The sequence below is a fragment of the Sinohyriopsis cumingii genome, chromosome 18 (genome assembly GCF_028554795.1).
Source record: "Sinohyriopsis cumingii isolate HCF-2022 chromosome 18, ASM2855479v2, whole genome shotgun sequence".
Taxonomy (NCBI): domain Eukaryota; kingdom Metazoa; phylum Mollusca; class Bivalvia; order Unionida; family Unionidae; genus Sinohyriopsis; species Sinohyriopsis cumingii.
In genome coordinates, this window is record NC_142978.1 from 51,407,570 (window position 1) to 51,426,370 (window position 18,801).

Genomic DNA, 18,801 nt, shown 5'->3' on the forward strand with positions numbered 1-18,801 from the left:
TGAAAGGAATTTAAATATTCAAGATTATTTTTTTTTAAACTTAAGGATCCACATACTTTGGAATAAAACATTTTCCTTCTTCTTATTCATATTTGAGAAGCTATTCTTATCTTTGGAAATCAAGGACCTGGCTCCCAATTCAGCTCTTCAGTCTTTCAAATCAAGGACCCAGGGAAGGCACTTTCAATATGGATTAGTCGCTCATCAATGCAATTTCTGTATCATTTTCAAATGAACTCTTTTAGTAATCAGAGTACCCAGGGGTATATTTTAAAAATTGCTATCCCTGGGTACCATGAATGTTTAAACAGAATGGCCGTCACTAACCTTAATACAATATGAGATTTGGCATCTAGTTTTTGATACTTCAGACTATACATGGAGTTTTTATATGACAGACACTGTAGCAAGGCTGTACTTAGAGTTTTCATTTGACAGACACAGTAGCAAGGCTGTACATGGAGTTTTTATATGACAGACACAGTAGCAAGGCTGTACATGGAGATTTTATCTGACAGACACAGTAGCAAGGCTGTACATGGAGATTTTATCTGACAGACACAGTAGCAAGGCTGTACATGGAGATTTTATTTGGCAGACAGTAGCAAGGCTGTACATGGAGATTTTATTTGACAGACACAGTAGCAAGGCTGTACATGGAGATTTTGACACAGTAGCAAGGCTGTACATGAAGATTTTATTTGGCACACAGTAGCAAGGCTGTACATGCAGATTTTATTTGACAGACACAGTAGCAAGGCTGTACATGGAGTTTTTTTTTGACACACAGCAGCAAGGCTGTACATGGAGATTTGATTTGACAGACACAGTAGCAAGGCTGTACATGGAGACTGATTTGACAGACACAGTAGCAGAGCTGTACATGGAGATTTTATTTGACATACACAATAGCAACGATGTACATGGAGTTTTTATAAGACAGACACAGTAGCAAGGCTGAACATGGAGTTTTTATATGACAGACACAGTAACAAGGCTGTACATGGAGATTTTATTTGACAGACAGTAGCAAAGCTGTACATAGAGATTTTTTTGACAGACATAGTAGCAAGGCTGTACTTGGAGTTCTTTTGACAGACACAGTAGCAAGGATGCACTTGGAGTTTTTTTTGACAGACACAGTAGCAAGGCTGTACATGGAGACTTTATTTGACAGACAGTAGCAAGGCTGTACATGGAGATTTTATTTGACGGACACAGTAGCAAGGCTGTACATGGAGATTTTATTTGACACACACAGTAGCAAGGATGATATAAATCCATTTTTTAATTAAAGGGTGTAATTGTTAATTCGTGAAAAGCATGTTGAGGAATTCCTCAAATTTGAGAAAATCATCAAAGTTTCCTATGTGATAAAACAAGAGTAATTTCCTGTTAATGCAGGAATTATCGTTGTATTTTTAACCTCTAAGAGTTCCATAAATATTTAACATCCCAAACTAAGGAATAAGGGCTTTTACAGTAGAACATACCTGGGACAAGAGAGAGACACTTTTAATGTGAGTGGTCACACACCTATACAATGTAGAATTCTGCATCATTTTCATAAAAACCCTTTGAGTAATTAAAACACCCAGGCATATATTTTAAACTAAATGACTTCCCTGCATACCATGTATGTTTAAATGGAATAGCCCAGTGTGCCATGTATGTTTAAATGTAACAGTAAATAGAAAGATATGCAATAAATCTCATTTTGAGGAAGAAAATTCAAGATTTTAATGAAAGCTAAGGCCTCAATCATAGGTCAAGATTTTAATGAAAACTAAGGCTCAATCATAGGTCAAGATTTTAATGAAAACTAAAGCCTCAATCATAGGTTAAGATTTTAATGAAAACCAAGGCCTCAATCATAGGTCAAGATTTTAATGAAAACTAAGGCCTAAATCATAGGTCAAGATTTTAATGAAAACTAAGGTCTCAATCATAGGTTAAGATGAGAAATCAGCTGTCATGGAGAAACCATGGCCTAAACCATGGACCAATAGGAGAGATCTATTGTCTAATAGAGGAATGGTAAACCTTATGATCAAGTGACCCCTTCCTGCCCCACAACAATGACTGTTTTATAACTACTGTCTTGAAGTTTCAATTTATGTTTCCGTTTTCATTAGTAAGTACAACAGCCTTAAATGACACCTCTGCTCAGCAATTACCTTCTTTGAAAAGCCATTTTCCACAATTCCATATATTATTGTAAAACTAAACCTTCGCATAATTATAAGTTTTTGATTTAGAAACCCATATTTTTTTTTGTAGAGGTGCCTGTGTAAGAATGACTTGAGTGCATCTGAATATTAAGCCATGAAATTTCTTCCTGCTTGAAAATGTTTACATTGTAGGTTATGAGACCATTTAAAATGTGAACTCAAAGTCAACTTGTATTTGTGCATCCACGAAAGTAACCAACACTTAAAGTGAGCTGCAATTTCTGGGAGAATTCAATGGTCTGCACCATTTTCTACATGGAACCAGTAACTGCAAAATTGTTAGTAATTTTCCCTCACTTTTAAATATACATCTATCTTGTGATACTTTATATAATACAACAATACAATGTTTTAATTTTTTAGAAAAAATAAAACAATGTAAATTTTAAGTATTGTATTGCACAGAGACATTTTCTGCATCACTGACAGCATATACATGTACAATTTTACATAGCTCCTCATACACTGTTACTTAACTCCTCCTACATCATTACTTAACTCCTCCTACATCATTACTTAACCCCTCATACACTGTTACTTAACTCCTCCTATATCATTACTTAACCCCTCCTACATCATTACTTAACCTCTCATACACTGTTACTTAACTCTTCCTATATCATTACTTAACCCCTCATACACTGTTACTTAACCCTTCCTACACTGTTACATATAGAGAAATCAAACTTGAGTTTATTTGAGTCCTATGTGTGTAGATTGTGCCAACACCTCTGAAACTTAAAAGGATAAGAAGGACAGAAGTCATATTACAACAATATCGAGCGACAACTGACTGGAGTTTCTCATTTGTCCAAGTTGTGAATCTGTTGTTGTTGTTGTTGTGGGGTTTAATGCCATTTTTCAGCACACGATAGGCTATACATGGCGGCCAGTATTAATGGTGGAGAAAGAACCCGGGAAAACCCCGGAAAGAACCACCGACCCACGAGAAGCTACTGGCAAGCTTTCTCACATAACCTAATTGGCTGAATCTTAGACTCGAACCGCCGCAGACAGAGGTGAGATGGCAGTGATCCGTAACGAAGAACGCTTTAGACCGCTCGGCCACTCGGGGCCCCAAGTTGTGAACCTCATATTTCTAAGTTGTGGGATTTATTTTCCATGTAGTAGTCGATTTTGTGCAGTAAGTAGTTTGAAAACTCTACCTTGGCAATCTTCAAATCCGGGAGATCCTGAGCTTTTCCTTTTCCTGCAGTTTTCTCACGGTCAAAACCTTCAAATTCTTCCTCATCAGTAAAGTGTTCAAACTCATCATCCTCTGTCTAAAAGAAGAAAAAAAATACATGCCCAGAGAAAATTAGATACTCCACATTAATTGTCATTGCTAATCCATTAATTGCCTTGGAATGTTGATAACAGCATTGGTTGTGTAAAGAGGTACAGCTGACTGCTAAATCCCATGAAATCATCAGTTGCTACTGGAGTGGAAGGCATGCTCTCTGTAACTGTGGGTAAAATCAGTCAAGTGTCAGGTATACAAATAAGAAGTAGACAATAAGACAAGAAAATAATGAAAACTTATCTGTGTGAATAAATATGCAGTGGACATTATACAGCAATATTAAATCTGTTTGCAATATCATGCAACAGGCCTGCAATTATTAACATGGTTAGTGCAATGTGAGGGGACACCATCATGACCAGTGCCTATATGTACTGAAGGAAACTAAGTGAGTAATGACAGCAAAGTGATAACATTTTCTGTAAGTTAAAAAACTTTGTTATCAATAACAGGAAGAACAGAAAAGCTGGAGAGCTACAGATGGAGTATTATTTCCCTTAAAAAATAAAACTCTTCCAATTTGTTTCAAGGTAGAAAACTCCCAAACTGGTTGACTGTGTGGATTTTGTGAGGCTTCTCTGCATGAGTGGAAGCAGTAACAGATGATTTTATTGGATTTTGTGCCAATCCTGGTATCAAGGGGAGATCACTCTAACTACCACCATGATGGGCAGATAACTTAGATTTTTAGCTAAAATGTTTTAGTCTGGGAGGGTGGGATTTATTAGGCAGTAGCAGTAGTAGTTCTCCTGTGGAATTATGACTGGGTAACATATTTGAAGAAGAAATATGTATATGTGATATAGGTGTGCACCAAGATTTTCTTAGTTGTCACCAAACTGTGCCAAGCAGAAATATTGAAAAATAACTTGGTGCACCAGAAACAGGTTGCATATTTCAATTTTAAATTTCAAATCCTGCTCTCATGATTTCATGTAGCTTTCATTTTCAACCACTATCACTTAGTGTCATTTTTAAAGTCTCCTTCTTTCTTGTCTTTTGTTGTTCTTTTTTTTAATACTATATATGCATTTCATAAGTAATAAATTCTGTGTCACTAACAAATTCTTTTCTTAAGAAATTGAGCTTCACAAATATATCACACAAGGGATCAGATGTAAATTTCCATGGCAACAGAACAATGCTCAAACTTTCAATATGTTAAACTGGTTATTTAATCTAAACAGACCATAGCTTAAAATTTTCTATTACATGTTGTAATTAATTACTGTATTTTACAAGCTAAACCTTTTAGTAAATTAACAATTGACAGAAATAAGAATTTAAGAGGTAATGAGTTTCATCAACACAAACAAAATAAAAAGTGGTTGCTTTATTTACAAGTGGATTATTAAATCACAATACTGGAACCACTGCTGAGACTGCGGCACGTTACCTAATGCAGCATTTAATTTAAAATAATACCCACAAGACCAACTATTCACTGGTTACTCTGAGATCCAAAGTGAAAAGTATCATGTATGAAATGGTAATTACTAAGATCTAACCCTGGTTATAAATTTATGGAATCTCCATTCAATTAGTTCTTGATATAGATCAGGGGTCTCAAATATGTGGCCCGCCAAGGTGTATCATGTGGCCTACAAAATGCTTGGCATCACAAGGTGTAATGAGAGATAACAAAGTTGGTGCTGTCCTTGGGCAGTTGAAAATTACCTCATGTGGCCGTCTCGCTTGTTTGAATTTGAGACCCTTGATATATATATTTTTATCATATAAAACTATATCAGGAAATAAAATGTAAAGTAGCTTTTTTATTGATATCCGTTTCATTTAATGTCATGCTTATACTACTCATTTTACTTGTCATTTTTGAGTTGCTACCCAATTCACCTACTGTCATGCCCTCACTACTATCCAAATCACCTACTGTCATGCCCTCACTACCACCCAATTCACCTACTGTCATGCCCTCACTACCACCCAATTCACCTACTGTCATGCCCCTCACTACCACCCAATTCACCTACTGTCATGCCCTCGCTACTATCCAATTTACCTAATGTCATGCCCCTCACTACTACCCAATTCACCTACTGTCATGCCCTCAGTACTATCCAATTCACCTACTGTCATGCCCTCAGTACTATCCAATTCACCTACTCTCATGCCCCTCAATTTACCTAGTCATGCCCCTCACTACTACCCATTTCAACTAATCATGCCTATCACTACTACCCAATTCACTGTCATGCCCCTCACCACTACCCAATTCACCTACTGTCAGGCCCCACACTGCTACCATATTCACTTACTGTCATGCCACCCACTAAGACCCAATTCACTTACTGTTATGCCTCTCAGTACTACCCAATTCACTTACTGTCATGCCCCTCACTAAGATCCAATTCACTTACTGTCATGCCTTTCACAATGACCCAATTCACCTACTGTCATGTCCCTGACTACTACCCGATTCACTTACTGCCATGCCCCTCACCACTACCCAATTCATCTAGTCATGCCCCTCACTACTACCCAATTCACCTACTGTCATGCCCCACACTGCTACCATATTCACCTAGATATGCCCCTCACTACTACCCAATTTACCTACTGTCATGCCCCTCACTACTACCCAATTTACCTACTGTCATGACCCTCATTACTACCCAATTCACTTACTGTCATGCCTTTCACAATGACCCAATTCACTTACTGGCATACCTCTCACTAAGACCCTATTCGATGACTGTCATACCTTTTACTAAAACCCAATCCACTTACACTCAAGCTTTTATTGCTGCTAAATTCATTTACTGTCATGCCTTTTATTACCACCCATTTCACTTATTGTCAAGCCTCTCACTACAACCCATTTCACATACTGTCATGCTTTTATTGCTACCCATTTCACTTACTGTCATGCTTTTATTGCTACCCAAGTCAATTACTGTCATGCTTTTATTGCTAACCAGTTCACTGTTATGCTTTTATTGCTACCCATTACACTTACTATCATGCTTTTTGTTGTTATATTTCACTTACTGTCATGCTTTTCTTGTTACATTTCACTTACTGTCAAGCCATTTCCACTACTACCCACTTTACTTGTCATGCTTTTTATTGCTACCCAATTCACTTGCTGTCATGCATCTTACTAAGACCTAATTCACTTACTGTCATGCCTTTCACTAAGACCAAATTCACTTACTGTAATGCCTCTTACTAAGACCCAATCCACTTATGGTCAAGCTTTTATTAATGCCAAATTCATTTACTGTCATGCCTTTTATTGCCACCCATTTCACTTATTGTCAAGTCTCTCACTACAACCCATTTCACTTACTGTCATGCTTTTATTGCTAGCCATTTCACTTACTGTCATGCTTTTATTGCTAACCAGTTCACTATTATGCTTTATTGCTACACATTTCACGTACTATCATGCTTTTATTGCTACCCAATTCAATTAATGTCATGCTTTTATTGCTAACCAGTTCACTGTTATGCTTTTATTGCTACCCATTTCACTTACTGTAATACCTTTTCTTGTTACATTTCACTTACTGTCATGCCTCTCTGCTAACCATTTTACTTACATGGCATGCCTTTTACTACTACTACCCACTTCACTTGTCATGCTTCTTATTTGGAATTGTTGAGAATTTATTCAAAGACTTTCCAGACTGCATCATTGTGGTACATGAGGACATTCAAGACTACTGGAATTCATTCAGAACATTTCTACACTTCTGGACAAAAGACATTTAGGATTATTTGGGATTTAATTCACAACACTGTCTCTAAAATTTTCACTTTGTATATAAAAGAAATAGACTATTTGTGGATTTTACTTAAATTGATGATTTCACTTCTTTTACTTACTTTAAGATTTTGATTTGTAACTCTGATTGAAGCATGTCTCATCATTAGCCTCCCTCACAAACATTTGCATGGTTGCCATGAACAGAAATATAATAAGGAAACACCATAAATGTACATCAACTGATATTTACCTCAACTGTTGCTTCATCATCTTCATCTTCATCCCTATCATCTGCAGCAGTTTGTGGGGATGATTTCTTTTCACCTGCGTTTTCCTCCTCTGGGGCCCCTCTGTCCTCCTCTCCTAATGAAACCTCTTCTAAGGAAAAAATATTATGTGATTAAAATCAGTGGTGGAAAAAAATCCACTGTCCATCAGGATGGGACAAGTAGGATGTGATATGTATAAAAAAATCAAGCGAAAAATCCAGATTTTTCTGCAACTTCATGAAATCTCAATTCTGGACAAGTAGACCATTTGGGAATTTTCTAGCCCTGATTATAGTCGTTGTAGTAGTAGCAGTGTGTGTGTGTGTGTGTGTGAGAGATATATTTTGATTATTAACCTAGCTTAACATTTTTTCAGTCATATCGCTATGATCTCTGCAGTGTGGCAGTTTACAGTGATGCCCAACACTTGGGCATCAAGCCACAGGCATGTAGCATCATGTCCCACCCAGTCACATTATCCTGACACCAGACCGACCACATGGTGGTAGGTTTCAAGTGGCCATGAGAAAATAGGCATGCTTGGTGGTAGGCTTCAAGTGGCAGTGAGAATATAGGCATGCTTGGTGGCAGGTTTCAAGTGGCCATGAGAAACTAGGCATGCTTGGTGGCAGGTTTCAAGTGGCCATGAGAAAATAGGCATGCTTGGTGGCAGGTTTCAAGTGGCCATGAGAAAATAGGCATGCTTGGTGGTAGGCTTCAAGTGGCAGTGAGAATATAAGCATGCTTGGTGGCAGGTTTCAAGTGGCCATGAGAAAATAGGCATGCTTGGTGGCAGGTTTCAAGTGGCCATGAGAAAAAAGGCATGCTTGGTGGCAGTTTCAAGTGGCCATGAGAAAATAGGCATGCTTAGTGGCAGGTTTCAAGTGGCAGTGAGAAAGTAGGCATGCTTGGTGGCAAGTTTCAAGTGGCTGTGAGAAAATAGGCATGCTTGGTGGCAAAGAGAAAGTAGGCATGCTTGGTGGTAGGCTTCAAGTGGCAATGAGGAAATAGGCATGCTTGGTGGTAGGCTTCAAGTGGCAATGAGGAAATAGGCATGCTTGGTGGCAAGTTCCAAGAAAATTGGCACAATTTGTGGTAGTTTTCATGTAGCAATAAGAAAATAAGCATGCTTGCTGGTAGGTTTCAAGAAGATCATGATTTTTCAGGCAGAATTCAGCAGTTGCTTTCCTAAAACAACACAGGATAGGATTAAGATGCATGCATTCAGAAATGTGCGAGATTCAGAATGACCATAAATAGGACCAAAGTATTGTAAATGTTAAGAAATCAAGCCTCAAATAGGACAGAAGTATTGTAATGGGCAAGAAATCTAGCCTCCAGTAAGACAGAAATTACCATAAAGAGCAAGAAATCTAGCCTCAAAATGGACAGAAGTAAAGTAATGGTCAGGAAATCTAGCCTCAAACTTTTCTTTTTCTGTCTGGCAAATTCAATTTATTAATCAAAGAGATCTCAATGGTGAAATCAGGTGAGGGAGGATGTTGTCAACAATGACAGGTAACATTAATTTCTTCTTTATAACCTACAGTTATCCAAATGATGGCTGGTAAGGTTCCTGTTCATATTTTATATTCTCCTATAAACTGACCATAAATCATACTATGACCTGTTAAAATTCCTGATGTCATGCCATAAATTGATGTTAAAATTCACGTTATTCCATGAACTGATGTTAAAATTAATGATGTTATGCCATGAATTGATGTTAAAATTCATGTTATTCATGAATTGATGTTAAACTTCATATAATGTTATGACATGAACTGATGTTAAAATTAACGATATTATGCCAGGAACTGATGTTAAAATTCATGTTATGAAATGAACTGATGTTAAAATTCATGATGTTATTCCATGAATTGATGTTAAAATTCATGTTATGAAATGAACTGATGTTAAAATTCATGATGTTATTCCATGAATTGATGTTAAAATTCATGTTATGCCATGAACTGTTGTTAAAATTCATGTTATTCCATGAATTGATGTTAAAATTCATGACGTTATTCCATGAACTGTTGTTAAAATTCATGTTATTCCATGAATGAATTGATGTTAAAATTCATGATGTTATGCCATGAACTGTTGTTAAAATTCATTATGCTATACCATTAATTGATGTTAAAATTCATTATGCTATTCCATGAATTGATGTTAAAATTCATGTTATTCATGACGTTATGCCATGAACTGTTGTTAAAATTCATGTTATTCCATTAATTGATGTTAAAATTCATTATGCTATTCCATTAATTGATGTTAAAATTCATGTTATTCCAAGAACTGATGTTAAAATTAATGATGTTATGTCATGAATTGATGTGCAAATCACCCTCAATATTAGACTCACTTGTAGGAGTGTTATCTCTGGAACACTTCCAGTTATCTCCCTAAAAGGTCACTTTATGTAACATCTATTTTAAAGCTAAATATTTTCTTATACTGCAAATGTTGGCCATTTTGACAAATATTGAATGTATGCACATTTGACTAATGCACATGGTAATTTAAATTTTTCATTGCAATTATTAAGGCAAGGTTATTTGTTATCATTTGCAATGTATGGTTGCCCTTGTGCGCATGTGCTTGCAGAATATTACACTGTCGATGCGTCCAAGCAAATAAGAGTTTGTCAGAGTCAGAGCTAAGAGCTGGTCAGGTTTCCAAGGGTTGTGCTTTTTTTCAAACAATCCATTAGAAAGGTTTGTATTGTTCTACTGCAAAATCCAGATAAAGCAGTGTCCACAAAAAAGGTTACTCTTTTGTTTATTATTGTTCCATGAATCAGCAAGTTTTTCCACAATAAAAAGTATTTGCTAGGAAAACAAAAAATGTACATAGTAAATTTTGTACAACTTAAAAATTTGTGAAAACTTGCAAATATATAATCTAAAGCTATTGGAATATTTATGCAATTGTTTTTGTTTTTTAAATCAGCAATCAATTTTATTTTAAATATATGCATAATCAGTAAAACTGCATTATTTTCCATGACCTTGTGATGTCAAGTCAGGCGTTACTTGCCAACCTTATTAAAATAATAAATACTTATTACGGTTCAATAGAAATAGAAAATTACAGATCAATAATAATAATAAATAAATACAAGTTTGAACATGAAGTCACTGAGTGTATCTCAAGGCTCTATTCATAAATTATTTATTATATTGTAAAGCTACTGAGTGTTTTCAACGCTAAGTTTTTATTCTTATATTCATTAAGTATTTTTTAAGGCTCTGTCTGAAGTTAACCTATATAAATATAATTAAATTTTAGCCAAGGCTTCTAGGTCTATCTCTAAAAAAAAATAAAAAAATCTAAACATGACATTTTTTTTTATATCTGAACATTTTTACATCAAATTCTATGATGATAACTGTTATAAATTAAGTATGTTTGTCCAAATGCACACCACTATTGTAATATCAAGTCAGTAAGTCATTGTTGAGAGTGATGCACCTGATATGCGTTTTTATTTAATCTGCTATTTTATCTTATGACTGTTACTAAACCAGATGAAATTTAAATTTGAGTCTGCATTCCATCCCTAGAGCTAGGATTTCCAACTTCATCAGGGAATAAGAAAGACTTCTTTTAGTTTAGGTCCAAGTTTAACCTGGCCTTTATTCATCAGAGACAAATTAGTACAGTGTGTCACTGCATGGTCACCAAGTTAATGGTCAGCACTGTTATCGCAGTAGACATAAATGCTGCTAAGTGAAGACAGTAAAATCAGCCATCAGAACACTGTGGTCCTTTCTTTGTTGGTTTATGCTGTCATTGGGTTTTTTGGGTGGTGGGATAAAGGAGAACCGATTAGTCAGAGGGGGTGAAAAGTTTTAACTTTCTAGTTCTGTTTTATTTCTCACTAATTTGGATTAGCACTATGCATTTCTTCTGATGAAAACATACCTTCATCTTCAACATCTTCAAACTCTGCAAAATCGTTATCATCAATATCTGCATCATGGGGTGTCTTTTGATGAGTTAGTCCAACACAGAGGAGCAACAGCAACAGAAGACATATTGACAATCTCATTCTGAAACAGAGAAGAAGAAACCAATGTATAATATTTGTTCTTAAATGGAATAATAAGTGGTTAACTCCCAGTAAAGCACATCAAGAAAAAAAATAGTCCCTGATGTGATGCTGGTAAGATCAAGGGCCCTATAAACCAGAGGTCTCAGACTCAAATCACTATGTGGCCACATGAGGACTAGTACATTGACTTGATGGCCACATGAGGACTAGTACATTGACTTGATGGCCACACGAGGACTAGTACATTGACTTGATGGCTGCCTCAGTGGAACCTTTACATAAAGTGACACAACGGTGGAGTCAAAATGAATTAAAATAAGAGTAATATATAATGCTATTAAAAAAGTATTATGTTATGCTAAGTGGCAAGGAAATATATGCCCACCTGAAATTATCAAAAGTAACTGTCAGTCAAGAAAAAGTCTGCATTATTAATTATTTTACAAATTCTGGGTTTCATTCAGGGCCACAGGAAATAACACAATGGGCCAGATATGTGAGATCCCTGCTATAAACAGACCAGCAAAAGTCACTTCTTCCTCTATGTTATTCATCCCAATCAATGAGAACTCCAACTATAACAAAGTCATCCAACATATAAAGAAAATCATTAAAGGGATTAAGGAAGAATATTAATCATTGAAACAACTTTAACAAACGTTAAAGCAAATTTTCCATGACTAACTCTGCACAACCATGCCACCGCAAGAATTGTCTTAGCTTCATGATTCATCCAAAGTACGAAGAGAATATATCAAGAGGTTTAGGAAATATAAGCAAATGAAACATCTGTGAACTTATGTAAATCTTCTATGAGAGAAGCCTTGACCCCAAGGTCACAGGGGTGAGTGAACATATTCCATTGTAATGTCATAATGGTTTATGCCGAGTATGATGCAGATCCATCAAGGGGTTGAGGAAATATATGCAAAACCTTAACTGTTGACAATGATGTTGCTGCCACCCCATGAAAAGCAACTACAGGTCACATTCTCCCTCATTTGGACTTGACAACTGAAACCCTGCAGGACAAATACCAAAATGTGCCAAGCCATGACACATGAAACAGTACATGTAGTTCTCATAAATTCCTTCACATCTATCCAAAGCTGCACTTGTGCTGTAGACTTTGTCTATTTAATATTAACAGTTACTGCAATATTTGATGAAGTTTTGAGACATATAAAAATTAAAATGCTTCTTCTAGTGGCAGTTAATAATAAAGTGTTTAGACCCATCTGTAAGTATAATGATAAAATATGATTTTGGTCTTCCTTAAAATAAGCTGAAAAAACTTTATGGGTAGTCTGGGGATACTCTGCAAATGGGGTCTTGAGGGGCAGTGCCCCTGACCCTAGGTCCAAAGGCTTCTGGCCAAAAACGCATTTTACACTCATAAAAAACTGCTCCTCATGCAACTTATGATCGTAAAATAAACCAAAAAAAAACATTTGAAACACTAATAAACTTACCAAAAGTGTTCAACTTGACTTCAATAATTTCACAATATTTATTGTCACATGAATTTGTTCTCCAATACTATTGATGCTGAAGTTATTTCATGTGCATGTCAGTGTTCACATCATAACTAAGTCACAATAATTTGCAAATTTTTGCAGCAAGTATATTATACTTCTCTCATTTCATAACAAATCTGTAAAATTAAAAACCCATGTACATCAACTAGATACAAATAATCCCATACATTAACTTGTCCTTTTCTCCAGTGGACACAACCTGTTGATATGCCAGTAGAGCTCTTTTTGTGGCTTTGGCAAAGATTTCTTTAGCCTTCCTTTTCGTCACCACTGACTTTTTTGGCTCAATGTGCAATCGCTTCGTTTCCTTCTCAATGAAAGCCTTTTTCCTTTCAAGCTGGTGCTTGTATTGGTGACATGCAGTATGCATATTCTGACAGAGGGCTACATCTGTTCTCTCATACAAGAAATCTTTCTTTTTATAGTAATTAACTACACTTCTTCCAGATGCCTTCTGAGCTTCAATTTTTGTATGCAGCTTCTTTTGTAGGTGCTGTTCCCAACTCTTCCAACTGCAATTGCCATAATTCAGACTGTTCTCGCAGAGGTCACAAAATGAGTCCTCTAGTGTTCAGTTTTCTTATAAACTGACCAACTCAATTTCCATCAACTTTTTGCTCCAACCATTCCCATTTCCATACATCTTTTGAACATTTATCTAAACTTTTCGTGTCATGGTCTCTCTCAACAACCCAGGACACCATGTTTTGCAAGCATGCTTCTTCTTTCCATTGCCATCAGTTTCCATTACACAAAGATTCATTGGATGAATTTAAACCTTTGACCAATCAGAATACTCTTTACGAGAGTCGTATGCTAACTAATATATGGAATGAATAATTTACAAGAGTCATTGAGGAATGGGACCAGACAGACTGTTTATAAAAAACCAGATCGGACATGATATAAAAAGCAGACTATATCAAGAAAAATCTGATTCAAATCAGGACAAAAGTGAAATTCTGCTTTAAAATGGAGAAAAATCATGTCTGAATGATATAATCCAGACACTCCTATCACTTAGAATTACAATATATAGTTTCTAATGTCTCAATTGAAGTTACGTGACCAAAATACATGGTGCAGAAAAAAAGAATTGCAAAAAACTAAACTCAAGGGACTAAACATTTAAGAACATCAAAACCCAACATTTAATTTAATTTTTGCTAATAAAACATTATGTTACCTATTCATCCATGATAAAATGAAGCATTAAAATCTAGGTAAGAATGAACTAGATCTTTCTTTCCAGACGAATTTGCATGCAGCCAAGAACAAATATTGTCACACATATCATGAGAGTGCATCTATTGTTAGAAATAGGGACTCCTTTAACATGACCACTTTAACTTTTAGCTTTGTTACATCAATTTAATGATAGGACTACGAAATGAATGGTCTAAACATTTTTTTACATACATACTTGTAATAATATTATATACTGGTTAGTCATTATTTGCTTTGCTGCTTCTTTTGTATTTTCACAAAAATGAGTTATGTAGGAAAACAACCTTGACGATAGAGTGCTTCATGAATTCCACAACACAGCATTGTCCCACGTTTCTAACTTGAACAGTTTCATTCTTACTCATGTACAAGTGCACCACTATATTCAATTGTCAATTAATACCACTTGGTAATACAAGAAACACAAGGGATACAATTTACATTTCTCTATCCTTCACAACAATATCTTTAACCTATCATATCATCTACTGTGAAATTTGGAATAAAAGATTAAATGAATAACTAGTATAGAGAACTACCAGATACACATGTGTATACATTAAGGAAATAAGGTCAAGAGAAAAACATTGTATTTACATTTATCATAAAGATTTCTTTAAACTCTTCTTTTTTCCTTTTTGTATGGGTATATGAAATCCCATATCCATAAAAATAATTGACTAAACAAAGGCTAGTCCTGATCATGCTACGTGCTAGAGCTGATACACTTTAAACTTTCCTGATATCTCTTCAAAATTCATCTGTTAAATAAATAACTTGTTTCTTAATTCAAAGTCAAATGACACCTGTTCTTACCTCTTCTTGGGTATGTTATTATGACAATCCAGGTTAATTACTGACTCGCATAGCCATTATCTATTGTACCTGTCTTTATCTAACTACCAATGTGCAACTTTTGATGCTGATTATACACTCAGCACAAAATATGTCACACAACCTTAAAAATTATATAAATACATTACCTATTTCTAAATAATGCAAATAAAGAGTTAGATTTTTCCTCCATTTATTATTTAATATTCCAACAATAAACAGCTGGTCTCTAAGTGGAATATACACTATTATAAATCAAGTAGTGACATTTTTAATCAGTATATTGCTGCATTAGTATGCATTATCTTTTACTGTAAAACCAAAGCATACAAATCTTAAGATATTTCTATAATTGTTATAACTGCCACAAATGAATTTAAAACCACATTATGTCTTTCATATTTGGAATAAAAAAACTTGGATAATTGCCTGGTTTATTTCAAATCAAATACTAATGAAATTTGATATTCTGGAACAGCACAGGTAATGGTATTTCACAAGTTTTAACTAACTTGTTATCGTCATTAATACTGGTATATCAAGTATCACAGCCATGTTATTCAAATTCATGCCGATTTCTCATAAGTTTAGGCCATTTGATAGTATGATAGAGCCAATTTTTTTTCCACAGGGAATTACCTGCACCTGCTAGCCCTTCAAGTAAGATGTATCACATGATATCTTTGTTTTGGTGCTACGTCTTACTGCCTAAAGAACAGTCTTGTGTACCAGGTTCCTAAGTCGACTGACCATAGAGTAGGAGGTAACATTTTCAGGAATATTTAATTACTTGGCAACCCATATCAACACTCCTCCTCATTTTTAAATCTAATTCATTATACTTACTTTAATGTCTTTATCATGATAGTATCAAAATCTGACAGTAGTAAATGAACGCATTTTTATGTTCCATTCAACTGACTGGAATGAGACAGAAGTTTGGAATTCCAAAATCAGATTAGATTAAAGAATATTTATTTAATGAAATGAATAAAAAATATACTATTATTGAAAAAAGGGGTTAGACAGCTTCATTTCATTTAAGATATTTACCATCCTTTCAAACAATTTTGGCACTCCTCGCATCCACTGTATTCCATCCAACTCAAATGAGGGTCAACCAAAATTGAAAATTGAAAACACAACCATTTGCTTCTGTGAGAATTTGAATTCATTCAAAAAAAGACATTGGAGTAAGAATAGTCCACCTAAATGTGTGGAAAGGCTCCAATATGTGCTGCCAAGAGCGTGAGATATTCTTGAAAATTTGGACACTCATTCCAATGTCAGTCAACATCGGAACACGCTATACAAGACCATTATTTGGGCAGTAAGACATAGCACCAAAACATAAATAATGCGTGACATGTCTTACAATGTAGTACTGACACTGCATAAAAGAAAAACCCTATAAATTGAGTCTTGAATGTTTTTCCTTGGTGACATTAAGCTTAAATGTGTTTCTCATTTAACAAATGTTATCAATCACGGCAATCTGACATTCTATCTTTAACCCTTTACCTCATAGAGCATAATGACTAAGTGCAGCTCGCTATACATAGAACACAGGTTACCTAGTCGACTGCATACGCATAGCTTGCCTGTGAACTATTATGCAATGTAGTGTATGTTACGTTTAACAGCAATTTTAACCATTTTACATTTTTGGTACACATCTATTACATGTGGAACAATTTAAGAGTAAAGTCCGATTGTTATAGCTGTGTAATTATTTATCACGGCAGAATTTGTTATGTGCTTTAAAATCTGGAGAGAATTCGTTCACTGTCATGTCAGTGAGGCTGTGTGACCAACCGTAGAGCTGCCATTTCTCATACTCGAAATTTACAAGTTTTTCATCTGTGTCTACATCACTAAGTCATCTAAATTTGATAATTTATAAAAACTAATTGCAGCCTGTATCAATATCAGAGCCTTTACCTAGGTTATTGAATCTTTCATAGTTGTGATTCTAATCATGAAAACTTCGTAAGTACTGAATGAAATCCGCGACCGCCATTTTGGAGAGTGGAGATTACGACCCAGTTACTTTAAATAGCAGATATCGACCAGTACATAAACAGTGACCACGTGATCTGACGTAATTGTCATTCACAGAAATGAATGTAGTATCTAATAAGGGGTTTTCCCCGAAGGTGGCACTATGAAAACCGGCCTAAAATGGCTGATGTTTACAGCAGACGTCAAAAGGTGCTTCTATGGGACTTTTGTAGAAGCGTCAAAAGTCGCTTCGATGCGACTTTTGTAGAGGCGTCCAAAGACGGTTGTATGAGGCAAAGGGTTAAAAGAATTAAAAGTTACATGCATAAATGCTGTCACATGTCTTTAAATACAGCTTTTTATCCCCAAGTCAATTCCTCTTAGGAACTCTTCAAAAATTGTTGAAGTTGAGGCTCCCAGCGTGGTACCTTAAAATCAGGAGCTCTTTACTTTTAAGATCTGAGAACAACTAAAGGCCATATCTGCAAATTAGATCTCACTGCATGACATACAATGCTGTCTGGCATTTCTGTGCACCTCAAGTTTCCGTCTCCAATGTTGAAGCAAAACATATACCGAATTTGACAGATTGATGAAAATAAAATACAGCAATGCTTACCAATTGTCACCAGAATATTCTTTTCAAAATAATATTAATTTTGGACACAGGGAATACTATCCCTGTGTTTCCCTGACATGTTGACCTATTCTGCGCAGAGCTTTAAAAAGATGTAATATTTATCCATCGGGCTATAGAAATGAAATGTATTGCTTTGGATTGTTTCTGTCAGAATTATGTCAGGTTTATGGCTAGTTTTACAAAATTCAACATAAAAATGCCAATAAATGGCAAAAGATGTTAAGCAAACTAAACCAATCTTGTAAAAATGTTAGTAAGTTCAACATTTTATAAAAAAATAAGTTATTACGTGGAAGAGAAACAACAATGAATAGGATGCAATGTGTTGACGTCTTGCTGATGGGGAAAAATTATTAAAGACTTTAGAAACAGACTATAAGCTGGGGAATTTCTTGAGAATTTATATTCTAGCGGCAAGTTGACACACTGTGTTTGAGTTTGAGAACCCTGTTTTATATAATGTATTTATTTGTATGATTCTAAAAGATACATCGTAAATCAGATTTTCTGGGCCACCAGTTCAAGGTCATGGAGTGGGTCTTCATGCTGTCATTAAAAAATCATATTTTCATGTGCATTTCAAGTCAAAATATGGGATATTTTTGTACACTTTATGAATATCACTTTCCTTGATTAAAGTATGATCGTTCTTTCTTGATACAAAATGGATTTTTGAACCAAAATAATATGTGATCCAATGTTTACTGAAATGACGTATCGTTGGGCAGAATTACCCGACCCGCAGAACTGACCGACATGGTGTTCTATATTGTTTGTTGGTTCAAAACTCAGGAGCCTCATTAGTCGCAATAATGCCAAAACTGATTAACTGAAAATGCAAAGTGAATCTTCCTTTCTCCTTTATCTTGTATTTCCCCCATTACTCAATTATCTTTTTTATTCAGCTATACTTATTAACGTATCCTCTCTGCCAACGTTTATAACGTTATGCGAAAGAAACAGTT

At 35.3% G+C, this 18,801-nt stretch overlaps 1 protein-coding gene across 5 annotated transcripts in view; it reads right to left on the bottom strand.

Moving 5' to 3' along the window:
* Positions 1-18,801, bottom strand: part of LOC149776631 (PAT complex subunit CCDC47-like) — a 61,727-nt gene that overhangs the window by 42,520 nt on the left and 406 nt on the right. For 4 of the 5 annotated variants that reach the window (XR_016416078.1, XM_089941127.1, XM_089941128.1 and 1 more), the window contains exons 2-4: positions 11,467-11,594; positions 7,515-7,642; positions 3,398-3,514 (exon numbers count right to left, since the gene is read on the bottom strand). Coding sequence is in view for 4 of the 5 variants with exons in the window: in XM_089941127.1 (XP_089797253.1) it covers positions 3,398-3,514; positions 7,515-7,642; positions 11,467-11,593 (372 nt within the window). In the remaining variant the exon portion in view is untranslated. The remainder of the gene's footprint in view (positions 1-3,397; positions 3,515-7,514; positions 7,643-11,466; positions 11,595-18,801) is intronic. The other variant, XM_089941129.1, reaches the window with a different exon arrangement.